Genomic DNA, 18,339 nt, shown 5'->3' on the forward strand with positions numbered 1-18,339 from the left:
ACTCTCGGTTATTTTATGCACTAACCACCCCCTTTTTTTCCACCCTGAAATGAACTACAGGGTTACTTACTGTTTCAGAGTGATTTGAATATATCCTGAAATGACTTTTCTTTTGTGCTTCAAATTTCAGTGGAAATTTGCCTTAGCCGTTTATCTGGGACTAAAGTAGATAAGCAAGATAAGACAAAAGGGTACATATCTAAAACTTTAATACTTAGCCTGACAAATCCAACTATGATGAAGAGGTGTAACTTCCCTGAGCCCTGATTTGTGCTGTCCTCTCATTGAGTTTTATTTCTTCTTATTCATTTTATTTTCTTTTATCCGAGTTTGTAATCTGTTTACAAAACCTTTTCTAGGGGCTGGGTAGAGAGAGAGCCCTGGACTCAGGTCTCTGACTCAGCTCTCCTCTGGCTCGCTGGCCTTAGGCAGATCACTTAACCTTTCTGTGCTATGGCTGCCTCATCTGTCCATTGTGGATAATACCACTTGTCCTTTCTACTGCATGGGATCATTGTAGTGATCAAATGGGATAATAGATGTGAAAGCCCTTTGAGAAGTTAAAAGTTCTATACAAATGCAAAGTGGTATGATGGTGGAAATGATGGACTCAGGGCCCTTGCTGGTCCCGGTCGCCATTTGTAGCCAACACAACATCCGTAGGTTTCTGATGGACCTCAGCTTCAACCAGGATATTGTTTCATTGTAATGAAAACTGTGAAATATCTGTAAGGGTTTCCGCCAATAGTTTTAATTTAGGGTAGGAGGAAAGAGAACAAGAAGGATGGCATGATTAACAGAGCGTTGCATTCAGACCAGCACAGAGTAGGAAAAGTCAATTTCCCATTGACTTCCCATTAACTTATTTGAGAGTCTTTGTGCACTGAGAATTTAGAGCAGGGCTCATCAGTACCTTGAAAGGCAGAGGAGGATTGTCTGCTGAAAGGTCTAGCACTAGTATTGATAGATTGCCTAACTCTCCTGGGAGTGTGAGATGCTTATTTTTAGGAAGCACACACACACACACAGATGGATTCTAGTTTTTCAACATACATCCACTGCAGAGAGTACATTACTTAGACATCACTGTACTTTTATTATGTCTCTGACATAGCCACACACAAAGTTGTGCTTTCAAACACGTGCTTTTGGGAAGTTCTGACAAATTATGCTTTTTGAGAAATGTTAATGCGTGTCATCATAGTGATAATAATCATTCGCGTTTCTAAGTGCCTACTATATATATATATATATATATATATATATATGTATACTAGATGTGAAAGATATCTAATTTTCTGTGGTTTTAATAATGACTCAGTGAGGTAGATTTTATCATCCCGATGTTTTAGATGAGGAAGCCATGGCTAAGAGATACGCCCAAGGTCTTGGGGCTAGTGTGAATGTGAGCATGGAGTTAAGTTCAGCCACTCCTGGTGTGATAGCCGGTGCTATCCAAGCTGTTTTTGCTGTTTCTCTCCCATCCACCTCCTTGCACATTAAGGAGTGTCTGGGGAGTTGTCTGTGTCATCACCATCAGTACATTCTGGGTGATTTGTGTGTATGTAATACCTCAGTTGAGATATCTGTAGTATATATTCCCTATGATTTATGTTTCTTTTCTCAAATGCAGTGTTCATTTTTGTGTTGTAGGAAAATACATTAAGAGTTATGTAATTGTCTTTAAACTGACAAGTTTCTGAGATTTCGATAGGACCACTTTTTAGTCTGAAAAGAGATCATCTAGCTCATTGATCCCCAAATATGTTGCTTTCACGCATTAATCAATTTTCACTTTTAGATTGGAGGACAGAGGCATTGTAACATTTTATTTTGCCAAATAAACACGTTAATAAAATAAGTAAATAAAAATTACCTACTGTTCACTATTATTTTACTAGCAAAGAAAAACAGTGAGAGTCATTTAAAGATTAAAAATGATGGGCAGTACATAATCTCAAAAGGAAAGGTGACCATTAGAGTGAGTAGATTTAGGAGTACCTAGCTGGCTCTTGGTCAGTGGAGTGTGCGACTCTTGATCTCAGGGTTGTGGGTTTGAGCCCCACGTTGGGGATAGAAACTACTTAAAAATTAAAAAAAAAGTGAGTAAAGTTAGTTTTATGTAAAACTCACTACATTCTTTTCCTCCCTCATTTTAAAAAATTGAAGTACACTCGACATATTATATTAGTTTCAGGTGTACCGCATAGTGAATTGATATTCTTTACTTTTATCAATTTGCAGTGGATGGTGAAGCCTTTTTTTATGAATTGGCAGTGGTCTATACATTGTGGTCTGATCGGGTCCAGGCTTTCTCATTAATTCACTTAAATATTTATAGATGGGAACCTGAAATCCCCAAGAATTTTAACTTAGTTCCACTCTTCTGATTCTGAATGTTTGAGCAAAATCTTTTTAAATGAAAATATCTCGGAGAGCGATAACAAGCTTTAAGTCATTTAAAGCCTAAATGGATTTCTTTTTCCTCTTATCTGTTGAGATAGCCCTACCATCATATACCCGTTGTTTATGTAGAGTCAGACTCTGAATAAACATTTAAAAAGTAAAGAGTAGGGGAATCTCTTCCTCAAAAAGCACACATAAAATTGGTTGGCTGTCATTTTGATCTGTCTTGGCTCTTTTTAAAAAACTTTATTTTATTTTATTTATTTGGGAGTATGAGCAGGGTTGGGGGGAGGGGCAAAGGGAGGAGAAGAAGCATGTTCCCCACTGAGCCACCCAGGCGCCCCTGATCTGTCTTGGTGCTTATGATTAAAATTCCTCAGGGTTCCAGTTTTGCCATAAGGAGAACCATTTGGACCTAATCTCACATAGATTTTGGTTGATAGCCTTTAGTTGCTGATCTATTATGAAAAAGCTGCATGGTCTTTATTTTTTAGGTTCATTTTGACTGAAAACTTTTTGAATCCAGGATCTGGGTGGTGGGGTGGGGAAGATACTGAGATACCGAGATACTGACAGGTAACCCTGTATTTACTGTAAAAAGCAGCTTAGTTTCTCGTGTCAAATTTAATAAATTTGCAGTCCCCTTATTATTTCTTTAGAATCCATATGGGGAAAGCAAAACTAGAGACACTTTTACTGGAAATCCCTTAATCATTCTTTTCCATTGATTACAAAGGTTAAATGAATAAACAGCCTGGATCTCTGCATAAAATTAAGAAGAAAATATGCAATGTCTGAGTTGCAACTTGCAGAATTAACTGTTTTCCCCCTTGAACACAAGTATTTTCTGGCTTTGGGCCAACAGAAACATAAGTTTTTATCAGTAATTTAAATAGATTTTCGTATTAGACCTGAAAATGTTGCCTTTTTAATTGAAAACTTATCAATTATTTAAATTGCTAGCAGCCTTAGGCTGTTAATTTTATGTGTGCCATAATAATGGCATACAGTGGTTTTTGATACATGTGACACGTGGATATTGCGTCGTAGTAGGGATTTGTCATGACAATAAGTTGTCGTGTGCTGTTAGATAATAACCAACATATTAAACCAAAGTCTGTTGTCACACATTAGTACCGTTTTATGTAAGTTATTTAGAAATTGTATTCTTTTCTTCATCAGATATATTTTTAAGAGATAATGAGAAGAAAACAAAGCTATAATAAATTGTCTTTTAAGAAAATGTAAAGTAATTTGGTCTCCAAGGAGATATTTAATGTATTGAGAGAATCCAGCAGCCAAGTGTTATTACAGCACCATTGTGATCGCTCTCTCGTTTTGTTATGAGTTTGTGTTAATCAACAATCTGTTTTTATAGCGTAGTTTCTTGTAAGTTATGTTGTTAGAATATTCCACTTCTGGGATCATGGCTTTTCCTCTGACACTATTGTATCTTTTTAATTCCTCCATAAAGTATTTTTTTAATTAGAATCTGAAATGCTTTATTAGAAAAAAAAAAAAAGTACACCCAACCTACATATTCTGAAAACTAAATACCTGATCATTGCTAATTATTTAAAGGACCCTGTTAAATATTCCCTTAATATAGTTTACATTTCTGTTGATGTTCTTGTTTCCCCCTCTCATTTTCTGGGAAGGTTAAAGATGGTGTGTTGTTTTTCTCCTCCTGTCTTTTTGTGTTCGTTGTCTAGCAGTGCTGGCTTCATTTCCTTTCAGCACCAAACAACAGGGCTGGGCCTTGTTTATTGATTAATCATAAGCTTTATCTATTTATAGATGAAAACTTCCTAAGAGCAAAGGCCCTGGGGCTGTTTACATTTTACATATTACATACATTTACATACATATTACACTGAGACCCAGTTATAGGAGGGGTTACTTTAATGTTAACCTCGGCTTTTGGGTGACCTTTCATTAAGAAACTCAGCAGTACATCTTGCTTTTGTAAATGGATTCATATTTGTTTCTGCTAAATCCCGTGTCTAGTACAGGATTTATTACACCTGGTTCTCTCGATCCTGAGAGGCTTGTGTGAGTGGAACACAGTATTAACAAGAATAATTTTCTTCATTTTGCCCATTCTCTGCCTTTATACCATTTTTACACATTGCCAGAAGAGTATGGGATGAGTTTAACTGTAATGCCTCCCATTATGGCAGAGACCTTGTGTTTTAGTGGAGGATAAGTATTCCCTTTGGTATACTTGACCATTGTGTAACTTTTTACGTGTTGGGTACCATGAGGGAAAATACTCCTTGACCTCTGTAGCACCTTGTAAATTGGAATATGATTAGCTTTATCCTAGTACACATAACTTGGAGATTGCCTCTAAAATCATACAGGTACTCAAGTAGAGTTGGAAGGAAGCCTTAGAAGTCTTGTCCAGCAGTTTCATTTTATAGATAAGGAAACTGAGGCCCTCAGAGGGCAGATTCAGTCAGAGGTCACGTTGCCAATGAATGGAAAGGCCTGGACACGGTCCAACATCTTTTGACTCCCATAAAAAAAGGCTTCACCATCCACTGCAAATTGATAAAAGTAAAGAATATCAATTCACTATGCGGTACACCTGAAACTAATATAATATGTCGAGTGTACTTCAATTTTTTAAAATGAGGGAGGAAAAGAATGTAGTGAGTTTTACATAAAACTAACTTTACTCACTTTATTTTTTTTAATTTTTAAGTAGTTTCTACCCCCAACGTGGGGCTCAAACCCACAACCCATTGGTCCTACTTCTGGTGGTTTAAAATGATGTTTTTGTTTTGGCATCTATTGAGGTCCTGCTGAGGAAGCTTTGCAAATACTCCTTTTTTCTGATATAAAAAAATAATGCTGTTGACTAGAGTGTTAGTGTACCTGAATGTGAATAAGAATGTAAAAAATACTTTGTGGGTTTTTGAAACTTTAAATATTTTATTTATTTATTTATTTATTTATTTATTTGAGAGACAGAGAGCCTGTGAGTGAGGGGAGGGGCAGAGGGAGATGGAGAAGGAGAGAATCTCAGCAAACTCTGTGCTAAGCATGGAGCGTGACGCAGGGCCACATCTCAGGACCCTGAGATCATCATCTGAGCCAAAATCAAGAGTCAGATGCTTACCTGAATGAGCAACCCTGGGCCTTTGAAATTGTGAAGGTGTTTGTCCTTATCTACAAGACTGAGTTTTACCACAGAATTTGTTGCCCACTTAGGAGTTGAACATTTAACAGCCCCAGGGCCTTTGCTCTTAGGAAGTTTTCATCAAAGAGCAAGAGATTGGAAGCTCATTTTCCATATGGTGCTTTTAAATGTGCTCCATATTAAATAGGTTCACCTATGAACTTACTTTGTATGTGGCAAAATCAGCTCAGTGCAGTTCACCTGAACAGCTGATAATGAAGTATATTCTCTTCTGGCAGGGTGGAGAAATGGCACAAGGAGAGGTAAGCTGAATGAAATAAATAAATGGTTTGGGAAATTACTCTTTTTGTTTTTTTGTTTTTAACTCAAATAATCACATGCTCTAAGCTGTAAGTAAAGTTTTTATTTTGTTTTCTCATCCTAGTCAAAGAATAAAACATTTTTTTCAGAGGCAGGTTGTTTTAATTCCCTTCTCTGTGTTGCCTTGGACATTTGGATGCCCGTGAAATAGTGACAAAAATGGGGTAGACCCATATTTAGCTCCTGTTGTGAAATATCTTGGGGCATCTTTGCTTGTAAGGAGCAGAAGCATAGTAAAGTTTGCATCAGAACAGAGGGTTTATTTTGTGGCTCATGGAAGCAAAGGAGGAGATAAGCACAAGCAGGCCTCAGGCAGGTGACACCGGGGCACTCTGGGGTGCTTTGGACCACCAGTATTTTGTCATTAACGTGGCTGTGCTTCCAGTTGAGCTCCATCTCTGTGGAGGGCTCAGTGTAGCCTGGAGGCTGGTTCCTCTGGGGTCCTACGTTGAGGCAGTTGGCATGAGGCAGTCGAGCCATGTGTGGTACCTCAGTTAGCCCCGTAGGGACTATGGCTAGGAGCTTGTCTTCAGAGGAGATGTGGGCTGCGGGGAAATGTTGGACCTCCAGCAGTAGGATTGCTGTGGGGCATAACCAGGTTGTTGGGCACTTGTTGGCAGCTCTTAGTGAGCCTCTGTTCTCTTAGGCCAGTCTTACTGGAAACGAGAGGGGTATTTTCTACATATATCTGAAAGGTGAATGCAAATATACGACAGTACAATAAAGTTAGAGAAATTCAGTAAATTATCAACCTAGGAAATATGTCCAAGAAGGCATAAATTGAAGTAATAGAAAATTTCAAAACAAGTGCTTCTTTCTAAATATATGTTTCTCTATTACTTACATGTTCTTTACTCTTTCCTCATTGCCTTTTTATTTATTCCTTTTTTAATAGAAGTTGAGCAGTAGGTTGGATCTTTATCAAGCACTATTGGAAATAGCTAAATAGAACGTAAGGGAATGTCACATCTGGCCTGCTCTCTGCATGGCCTGATGGTCCTATTTTATTTAAGTGGCAGGTTCCCTGAAGCTACTGCAGCAGTCCCCCCTTTCCTGTGGGGGATAAGTTCCAGGATTCCCCACAGTGCATGCCTGTAACCATGGATAGTACCGAGCCCTATATATGCCATGTGTTTTCCTATACGTACATACCTGTGGTAAAGTTTCATTTATAAATTAGGCACAGCAAGTGATTAACAAAATAATAAGATAGAACAATTATAACAATATACTGCAATAAAAGTAATGTGAATGTGGTCTCTCTCTCTCAAAATACCTTATTGTACTATACTCACCCTTCTTGTGATGCTGAGAGCTGATAAAATGCCTATGTGAGATGAAGTGAGGTGAGTGACATAGACATTGTGACTGTGTTAGGCTACTGTTGACCTTCTGACGACGTGTCAGAAGGAGGATCATTTGTTTCCAGACTGCCTTTAACCACGGGTAACTGAAGCCATGGAAAGCAAAACCACGGATAAGGGGGGACTACTTCTCCTTTAGAAGTATAACAGAATTGCTGCCGCCTAGAAATCAGATGCAAGGTCAGTGTAGACACTGCCCCAAGCTAACCTAACCATGGTGATGACTCTGAAAGCTTCAGCCGAGAGGATCCTACGAGCTTTGGACCCATTGCTGAATACAAATTTAAACCCCTTCCGCCAACACACATTACCTTACACTTAGCCAAGTTGAAGTTCATTTGCCTTTGGCTGCCCAAACCTGTATTAAGGCCATCTGGAGCTCCCTAACGCCCTTACGGTCTTACTATCCAAATAGTGTTATCGTTAAGCACGGCCAACTTCCTGTCTTTTTCACTTCCAAATCATTAATAAATACATCTAGCCAATAACATTAGCCTATAAACAGGCCCCAAGGTTGTTCCCTGTTGACCTTTTCAGTGGAAGACTTTTCACTGTGATTTTTCTTTCTCAAATCAATCCATGACCGTATGTGGATCCTTGGTCTAGAGACATTCAAGCAAGAGCATGTGCACTCTGTAGTACCTCAAGGTAGGGGCAGTGAGTTATTGGAGAAGTGGGGGGATCTGAAACCAGATAAGTAAATGCAGATATTAATTTGGTATTCAAAATAGATTTGCTTTATATGTTGTTTTTGACTACTGGAGCAGTTGCGTGTGTAAGAGGTCAGCGTCATAGAAGCAAAAGCCTCTCATTGTAAAGTATAAGAAATAGTCGAAAGAAAGCATAACTGAGGACACACTAAGCAGTGTTCTAATTGAATTTGGAGCCATTTAACAGAGTTCAGATTGTTGGGTTCTTCACTGGGAAAACTAATAAATTAACTATGGACTGCAAATAGTTGGTTAGGTTATTGATTATTGCTGTAATTACTGACTGGGCTTCTTATAATGGGGTATGCTTGCAATATTGACTGAACAGGAATTTGAAAATTTTATCATTAGTAGGAAAAAACCAGCATGCTTATTCCTTATAAGTTGGAAACACTGTATTAAGTGTGTTAGGAGGCATGTTAAGGAGAGGTTTAGGAAACTGTCCTGTTATGTGTATAGAAGAAGAATAAATAAACCTGATTTGATGCGATTTGATATGTAAGACTTGCCAGAGTAAGTTAGAAGGTACCAGCAATTAGAGTAGTTACCATGTTTCTATCAGCTCTTACCTGCCTCCTTCCCTTAAATATTTGTGGAGCACTATTATGTGTAAGGCCCAGTGCTGGGCACTGTACAGCAGTGATTTCTTAGGTTTTTAGGGTGGCAGGTCTTTTTGAAAATGTGAGGAAAGTTGTTTATTCTTTTCCCAGAAAATTCACACAATGCAGCATTTCACATGTAATTTCAGGAATTTGAAGGCTCTCCTAAGACTCATATAGACTCCAGTTTAATACCTCTGCCATACAAGATAATAAAATACACAAGACAGGGCCCCTGCCCTTGATGAACTTCCAGAAGAAAAATAGACAATATTCCTTATAATACCCTTTTAATTATTTTATTGTTTGTAGTACTGTAGTAATTGAGGGAATGGGAAGGGAACTGAGTCTTGATAAACAGTTAAATTCTACCTCTGTATTTGGTCTAAAAGTGACCTTATTTAGGGGTTTCTATATTACCCTCTTGTTATGAACCCTTCTCTTCTATATAATGTTGCTTGGAAGTGGGAGATTCATAGCCCTGTGCCCTATTTCAAGATTTTTTTTCAAGTACTTTATAGAAGGTTTCCCTTATACCAGCTCCTTTGATTTTGATCTTTTTTTTTTTTTTAAGATTTTTTATGTATTTATTTGGCACACAGAGAGGGATAGTGAGAGAGAGAGCACAAGCAGGGGGTGTGGCAGGCAGAGGGAGAGGGAGAAGCAGGCTTCCTGCTGAGCAAGGAGCCTGATGTGGGGCTTGATCCCAGGACCCTGGGATCATGACCCGAGACAAAAGCAGCCGCTTAACCGACTGAGCCACCCAGGCGCCCTGATGATTTTGATCTTCTTAATACCTTTATGAGGTGACGAAGGCAGGCATTTCCCCCCCCCCTTTTTTTTTTTAAATAGCGTGGAGCCCAATGCAGGGCTTGATCTCACGACCCTGAGATCAAGACCTGAGCTGAGATCAAGAGTCCGACGGTTAACCGACAGCCTCCCAGGAGTCCCTATATTCCCCATTTTCATAGCTGAGATTACTGAGATACAAATTGCATGCCTTTCTCAAGGTTACAGAGCTAGTAAATGTAGAACTAGGACCTGAGATCACTCACACACTGATGTGCTTACTTATTTGTACAGCCAGATTCATACAGTTAAATATTTATGGGATAGCAACTATGTGGCCAAGTGCTGTGCTGGGTTGCACAGGTATAATGAACATATAGTTCATTCCTTCAGGGGTCCCATGGTCCAGTGTTCAGTGTGGGAGGATATGAAAGCTCATAATTACCGGCAGAGTGATAAATGCTATAATATGCTCAAACGTTAGGTGCTCTGTGAGCATAAGGAGTACCTGATGTAGCTTCGGGGACAGAGAAGGCTTCCTGAAGAGAGTAGTGTCTAGATGGAATAAGGTAGGACAAAGGGACTGGGAAGGATGTTTTGGGCAGAGAGAACAGTATGTCAAAGCTCTGGTGTAAAGATGACTGGTGCGTTCAGGAGGAGCTCCCTGTGATTCAGTGCGGTATGGACAGGGGGGCAGGAGAGGGTATGAGATGGGGTTGGGAAGGAAGGTGGACTATATCATGGAGGGCCCTAGCTTGAAGGAATTGAGAAGCTGGAAAAATGTAGAGTTAATAAAACTGGTGATTGGCTGAGTGTGGGAAAGAAGGGAAGAGTGGTTTGGCATCCTTCCAGCTCTCTGGCTTGGGAAACTAGGTCATTGTGATGTCATTCACTGAAACAGTGAGCCCGGGTGGCGGAAGATGGGTCTAGGGCATGAGGTGAGAGAGGTAGAAACCTGTTGAATTTGAGGGGCCTCTGGACAACCAGTTGGGTATGTTCCGAATCTTAGGAGAGAAATCTGGGCTGGAAATAAAGATTTGTGATTCATCAGCTCCTAATTAGTCTCAATGACTCCTCTGGTAATTGAAACCTTTGAAGTGGCTGAAGTTAACTCAAGGAGAGTATAAAATAAGAAGAGAAGGTTGATGAAAAACCATGGGGAGCTCCAACATTTAAAGAAGGGGTGAGGAAACAGCCACTTACAGGAAACTGCGTAGAGTGGTCAGGGAGGGAGGAGGAAAACCAGAGGGGGGCGCTGAAGAAGGAGGGGGGAGGTCACCCATCAGTGCGGTGCCATGCGTCCCTAGTCTGTGAAGGATCGGTGACATGGCCTAACCCACACAGGGTCTGACTGAAGAAGCCACGCTCCCACCAGCTCAGCAGGCTGCCCAGTAGCCTGGTTTATTTAAATGTTTTGAGGTCTGAGAAATAAGAGATAACTTACCTTTTGACTCTTAAAGAGTTATGTTCTGAGTACATGGACTAGAATGAAAGAAGTTTTTTTTTTTTTGGTTCACTGATAAACTGTTTGCTTCATCTGTGAATTATACTTGCAGAATGGGATAGGATTGTGAGAAATTAAGTGAATAAACATAAATAGTAGTGAGCCTAGTACACAGTAGGTAGTAAGTAGTTGTGTGTGTGTGTGTGTGTGTGTGTGTGTGTATCTCTCTGTCTCTCTTTTCTCTCTTAATAGGGAACTGGTACCTTGTAAAATTAAACTGTGCTGTTTTAGAACTCAAGTTTTTTATATGGCAGATTTCCATGAAGAAAAAAATGTAATTATTGATTGAATTGTGCTGTTAGAATTAGGTTCATAACAAATAGGAACACTGTTTGATAAACTTGCAAACAAAACAAGCCAAGAATTGTACTTGCTATCCCCTCGTTGAATCTGGCCCTCTGTTTCAAATTAATTAGATTTTTGGATAACTGTGCTAAACTTTGTCACATCCTTATTAAAATTGTTTAAGGATTTTGAAGAACATCTCAGAGGGACTCTGAAACTAATCTGAGTCTGGTACTGGAGATTCCATTAGCAATCACAAAACTGATTAATCTTTTACTCAGTTAGCTTATTGATTATTGCTGCAATTACTGCATGTAACGGATTCTGCCAGGAATACCAGCGGAAAACACATTTTATTACTGCTGCTTATGTATTCAGTCTGAGCACGATATTTTGTATTTTTTGTACCTAACGATTTTTGTATTTTTAAATATGGGAAGACTTCTATTCAGAAAGTGCTGTTGTTTTAGTGGTAGGAGGTTCACTTTTTAATTTTTCAACCACCAGTAATGCATTACAGTTTACAAAGTGCCTTCACAAATACTGTTGCTGCAGGCTGATTTCACGGCAACCCTATGTAATAGACTAGCTAGCTTTACTCTCATTTGGAGGAAACTGGGCTCGGTGAAGTTCAGTGACTGGCTACGTAATAGGTAGCAGAATCAGAATTAGGCCCCATTTCAGTCAGTAAATATTTACTGAACACCTACTGTGTGCAGGGCTCCATGTTAGGGATAATAAAAGCCGGGATAGGATTATTGAGATTGCGTTTGGGCAGTTATTTGGATAGCTTCAAATTATGGGCCCATTAATTTATCATGGTCACTTGGTCACTTTTCTGTCCAAGCCATGTTAAGTATCTTGGCATACAAGATTGAGGTTTTTGTTTGTTTTCTCCAGTTTGTTTTGGGCTAGTGGAAGTCATTATTGCTTATTTTATCACTATTTAGGACAAAATTGGAAAGACTCTCTTTAAAGAGAGAATTTCTAAAAACACTGAGAGACTACTGGGATCTAGAAACATCTTGCTCTGCAGCTTCGGGGCTCACTTCTGTCCCTCCCGTGAGTCTCATGGTGCTCCTCTGGCTGTGTAGCATCTTCATTTTACAGGAGTAACCCGAGGGGCAGCCAGGGTTTCCTCGCTGAGCTTGTGTGCTGCGGAATGGCCCGTGCTCGGGCCCCCGCACTGGGGTCCTTCCTCTAACTCCCCACGTTCCTTGCTCGTCTCACTGGGTGATACAGGCCTGTGGCCTGTCAGGACTGCTGTGTGCCAGGAAGGCTGCGTGGCCTCACGCTGTATCCCTACTCCACAGAGAGCGCTACATATGCAGCAGCCTGAGCTCCTGGGTCTGGTGCCTCGTTGGCAGCCAGCCGGCCTGCACACGGCCTGCTCGTCAGAGCCACTTGCCTAGAGTGGGCCCAAGCCATGGGTTTATTAATTACCACCCTTTGCTGTATGGATCACAAGATTCTCTGGTAATACAAACAGAGATCAAGCCCAGTATTTCAGCAGGAAAAAAAAAAAGGTCCCTTGGATTTGGAAGAATTGTAGAAAGCAAAAGACAAATGCTAACTGCTTGCTTTAGAGATACTGGCAAGTGGCACACTTAATGTCATTACTGTGACCGTGTTAATGGTAGCATAAAGAGATGGTGATAGATGGCTAAAAAAAATTGTACCATGATTATAAAAGCAGATATAGTTTGCCAGTTGATTTGGCACAGATCTGAAATGAAAGGGAAACCACATTTATTTATTTTGTGAGGTAAATAAATAAAGTTGGAAAACAGGTCAATTTCATGCATGCAAGGTTTTATAGTAGGAAAAAATGCATTGCTCCTGTGCTGACCCTTTACATTTGAGGTTATTTGTTTTCAAACTTGACCCCAAGCACCAGTTTCAGACAACTCTATAATTAATTTCTTAGATAAAACATAGGGATATTTTATTTGTTTTGATTTCTAGGACTGTAGTGAAGTAGTAACTGAAATGACTAACCTATTGTACATAGCAGTTAATTAAAGAAAAGCATTAACTAGAGGGGAACACCACCACGGCTGTTGTCTTGTATCAGTATAAAAAGGCAGTAATTTTTTTGACAGCCACTGATTGGAAAGTTGCTTGCAGCCTTCCAGAACCAAGGGGGTACATGCTGTGGATCAATAACCGGCAAATTTCCCATTAAAAAGAATACCTGAGCAATGTTCCAAATAGCCACTGGCATCTTAATTTTCCATGGAAACCTCGAATACTTGTGTGCCGAGGACAAGTCATTTTCGGACAATTTTTCCAGACTACTTGTTAACAGTTATTGCTGTCCCAAAAGGTTGACAGCCTACATGATGGATATTTCATTTACTTGTCATCACTGTTTGAGTAATGGCGAGCAGTGTATTTCTGTGGTTTTAAGGAATATCGTCTCCTGAAAGACATTCGGCTTAGTATGTATTCCAGAGTGTGTGTCACACATGTTTATGCCGTATGTATATAGGCTTCTACGTCCATAGAAGGAGAGGATCAGTTTCCTTTACAGTTTGGAAGCCCTTGGAGAGTGTGATACACTTGTATCAGTCCATAGCTATCAAAAATCCACTTGATTTGTTTTTAGGACAAAGAGCCTTAGACTGTTAGTTTGTGATTCCCAAGACGATGTAGAATTACATAGCTCCCCTTTATTTCTAAAAACAAACAAAAAAACCCCCCTTGATTTTGTGATAATTTTAATATGAATAAAGGCATTAGGAAGATGTATGTCTGTATCTTCTAAAAAAAGACTTTTTTGGAATGTCGGCAAATAGTGATTATCAAGGAAGAATTTCCAGAAAGGTGGCGGTTAAATAATATGTGTGTGTTTTAAATATAGAAATAGCAGGAACTAAAGGAGAGTTCTGCTCTCTGTGTGACAGTGCCTCAAAACACAAAATTGGTGGTTTTCATCATTGATATTTTTCCACCAAGAGCATCACTTTGTTGTTTGTCAAGTGTTAAAAGAAGTGAGGGCACAGAAGCCATCTCCAGGTTAGGTGGACGTATGTTCGCCACTTAGCAAATTAAGGAAAAATGGGTATCAGACCATAATACAACCTGGTGAATGAATTTGTGTTTATGAAGGAGCATGAAAGCTTTTTCATTTGGAACTTCATTTTTTGTGCCCAGAATTTTAAAATGAAATTTGCTCTATACTAACGTGTTTATAAAAGTGAAGTATAAAAGATGTTTGCTTAAAACTGACCTATCTTTTTATCATATTAATCCTGTCATCTTTGGATGGATCATATCTTGTTTGCTTGTTCCACAGTCTCTATGATTTAGATTTCCATTATCTGTACATTTTATACACAAATATGTATAATGTTTGATCTATTACCTGGCACATAGGCCCAAGCTAAATGTTAAGTGTTTTCATTTTGCTTTGCAAAACCCAGAGAAAAGAACAAGAGGCAATTTGAGAAATTTCCACTAAAAAAACTTTGTGTTATTTTTAATACATGTCATTTTCAAAATATTTCTAGAGATTAAATACTAAAATCTTAATCAACATTTTTACTTTTAAAGATAAATGACAGTGTGGAGGATAACATTATACTGGACTTTCAATCCCGAATATATCATTATAGTCATTTTTATGTACAAATAGGAAAAAGTATTCTCGAGGCTGATATGTGTATACCAGCAATTTACAAAAGTACTATGAGTTAAACAACTCATAAGTGTCTGTTCCAGTATTCATACATTACTGAATAATCTCTTTCTATAATCTCTTTGCAGTATTATTCCACAGTAATGGAACAGCAAGTAAATGGACAGTTAATAGAGCCTCTGCAGATATTTCCAAGAGGTAATGTTGAACAAATTCTAATCAACAATGATTATTTCAGTAAACTGTTTCATCAACAGTTATGTTTTCCAAAGGTTTAAATGCACATAACATGATGTTTAGCTCTTAATTTGAAAAAACAAAAGCAGTATTCCATCATTGTGGGGATTGCAGGCTACATTATAGCTATACCAGATAAAATATCTAATTTACTGGAGTAAATTAAACTAACTAGATTGTTTTTTGTTTTTGAAGTATGTACTTACATTCGCTTAAAGAACTCTTTGGGGGTCCACATGGTTTCTAAACCAAGGCAAATGAATGACTTTAATTTTGGATATTTATAAATTGTGACTCATGATGGTAGCCAAAGCTGCTGTTGAGGAGAAAGCTTTCAGCTGGTACAGAGGCGAAGATTTACTGCACGGTTTTAGGAGAGAATTGATAATGTTTGGTGCTTGGTTTTTGGAGGTGACATTTTCCAGATAATGGAAAATCTTCATAAATGGGAATTGTCAAGTGTCCAAAAATATTAGCTTATGGGTAAGTTTTGGTGAATCACGTAGTCAAATAATATTCCTTTTCCCTTTTAGGTGGGCAGAACTAGCATTGTATCAGATACGATTGATCAACTGTATATAAATGTTCCCTCAAAATTTGAAGATTAGTAAAAAAGAACAACTCAACCATTTAACATAAACCGTTAAGTCTTTCCCTCACTATACATTGCCACACTTGGAATTCATATTTTCTAACTGATGGAGCAGATAAGGAAATGTTGTAACTTGTCTAGAAATAACTTAATTGAAATCATTAAAAGTTAAACTTACCTTTGTTAACTGATACTGTACAAATAATCATGGTATGGGTTTTTCAATTAAATGGTTTAGACTTTCATTACCTGTAACTCTCTGAAGTTGAGTGGCTCAATTAACCAGTAGATTCTTATTTACACTAATCAAGTCTCCAAGGGCAGCTGACTCGGCTAGCCCACAAGAAGATCTGGGTTCAAGAGTAATGCCTTTGTAGCATTAAGGTGGACAGTGGGATTGGGAGTACTTAGTACATTATTAATAATGTATCAAAGAGCTAAGTAGGTAAATAAAATTGGGCCATTGATAGTGTGTCTGAAACAAAAATTATGATTAATCTAATTTTGTTGTATCAAGACTAAAAACAAAATAGAAAAAGAAAAAAAGAAAAGCAAATATTGCCATTTCTATACATTAGACCAATAACAAGGGATGCAGATCATTTCTTGTTATCTTCAATGATGGGAGAGTTTGGGCAAGTTTCAAAATTGTTTCTCCACAAAGAATACTTTTTTTTTACCAGCTGAAAATTTCCATTCATTGTTTCCCTACTTGACATTATAAGTCTGTTGTTGTAGCAAACTCTAATACAAGTGACCTGGAAAATTATAGTTCTGATGCTGTGGGTTGTGGCCCTCCCCCCAATAAAAGATTTACTTTTCTTCATCCAAAAATTTTTTCCAAATTTTGTCTTTTTTCTTTTATTTTCTGAGCAGTCCTTTGCAGTCTTCTTGTCCATACCATTGTGCTGCCTCTCATGGGAGTAACGACCGGTTTTAGACATCTGCTCTGTGGGCATTAATATTGCTTTAACTATTATCATTTCTCATTCTCCTGATATTTCTGCCTATTGATTCCATTGTATAGATGAGAATATGCAGGTTCAGAGAGGTTAAGTAACTTCAGAGTCCACAACAGCCTATAAGTGGTTAGTATACACTTTGAATAAGAATTTTGTTTAAATTATAATTTGCTTAAAGTGGAAGGGCATATAAATGAAAATATTCATGGAGTGTGCTTGGGGGTAGTCTGGAGGGGTTGGTAGGAGTGTAGAGGTATATTATAGGGAGAAGATACTTAAAAGAAGATGGTATGTGAGATGTGATCGTCACATGTAGTCCTAGAACAGACCTATTAGGCTCCAATAAATTATTAATAAAGTTCTTCCAAGCCAGATTTGAATTTTTTAAAATATGAGACTCAGCCCCCCATCTCTATGGTTTCTTGGATGTTATTGTAAAACTATTTTTATTTTATTTATTCATTTTTAAAGATTTATTTATTTTAGAGGGAGGGAGAGAGGGAGAGAGAGCGGGAGTGTGCTTGTGCATGTGTGAATGGGGGGAGGGGCAGAGGGAGAGGGAGAGGAGCAGATGTGGGGCTTGATCTCACAACCCTGAGATCATGACCTGAGCAGAAATCAAGAGTCAGAATCTCAACTGACTGAACCACCCAGGCACCCCTGTATAACTCTTTTTAGTTTTTTGTAGTCTTGCTTTGTGTTTACTTATCTATATTTTATATCCGTAAATGAGATTATGCAAACTTATACAAGGATATAGACGTATTGGGCAGGTTGCCTGGGTTAATAGGTTGGTTAGAGGCTCCCAGACCTTAGTTTCTTTGGTCAGGTCCCCTGCTGAAAAGAATCTCTAGACTGAACAAGTGAGAAAGGTAGGAGAAAATGATTTTGTTCTAACATCAGATGTTCTCCTCATTCCAGGTAAGACATTTGCCTTGGATGGTAACTCCCAGCCCATGGCTTTGCTCTCTGTAGTTAAAAGATACGTTACGTATTAATAAGTATGAAAACTTACTAGCTTTATGCAACTTCTGGCTCCATAACTTTAGGAAATACGAGGTTACTGGGTTTTTTTTAATACTTTTTAGATTTCCAATCATAAAGGTTTGAGAAGCCAATTGAGTAATGAGGCAGATGTTAAGGTAAGAGGTAAGAGTTGATGCCTGTCTCTAATTCCTTGGTTAGCCACTTTCTTATTAAATGAAGTTTATGAATGTACTGGGTACTTAAGTGGAAATACTCTGAAGTGTTGTCTTAGGAAGTAATGGCCCCTCAAGGACCAGGCATCAAATGTATGTGACTTTGGTTTTGTTCAAAAAGTTAATTCCATTTTACAGAAAGAAGATTTGGAGTCCTAATTTTAATGTATTTTAGGAAAAACAAAAGTTCTTTATTAAGGTTTAGAGGTATTTTCTAGGAAATAACAATAAATTTGAATATACTCAAAATATATAAAATTAAAGCAACTGATATGCCTTGTAATTATTACCCACATCTTCTCATTATTAAACAGTTTTATTTCTTGTTGTCAGAAACAGAGGAAGAATACACGTACGTCTGAGAGAGGAGAAAAAAATCAAATATATCCTTCCCCAAACAATCAATCACAATTGATAGCCCCTTAACATACGATCTGTAGGGCACTGTAGTTTTCAGATGGAAGCAGCCTATAAAATGGGCAGGAAACATTTGTATTTTCAACATTTGATGAAGAAGCATTTGCTGAATTGGAAAAGTACTACCCTG

General features: G+C 38.3%; 1 protein-coding gene across 2 annotated transcripts in view; it reads left to right on the forward strand.

Annotated features, from left to right (window-relative positions):
* The window catches only part of MAP2K5 (mitogen-activated protein kinase kinase 5), a 247,019-nt gene that overhangs the window by 21,878 nt on the left and 206,802 nt on the right, over positions 1 to 18,339 (forward strand). For both annotated transcript variants that reach the window (XM_021693799.2, XM_044917822.1), the window contains exon 4: positions 14,931 to 15,000. In XM_021693799.2, the coding sequence (XP_021549474.1) occupies positions 14,931 to 15,000 (70 nt within the window). The remainder of the gene's footprint in view (positions 1 to 14,930; positions 15,001 to 18,339) is intronic.

The sequence above is a fragment of the Neomonachus schauinslandi genome, chromosome 9, assembly GCF_002201575.2.
Source record: "Neomonachus schauinslandi chromosome 9, ASM220157v2, whole genome shotgun sequence".
Taxonomy (NCBI): domain Eukaryota; kingdom Metazoa; phylum Chordata; class Mammalia; order Carnivora; family Phocidae; genus Neomonachus; species Neomonachus schauinslandi.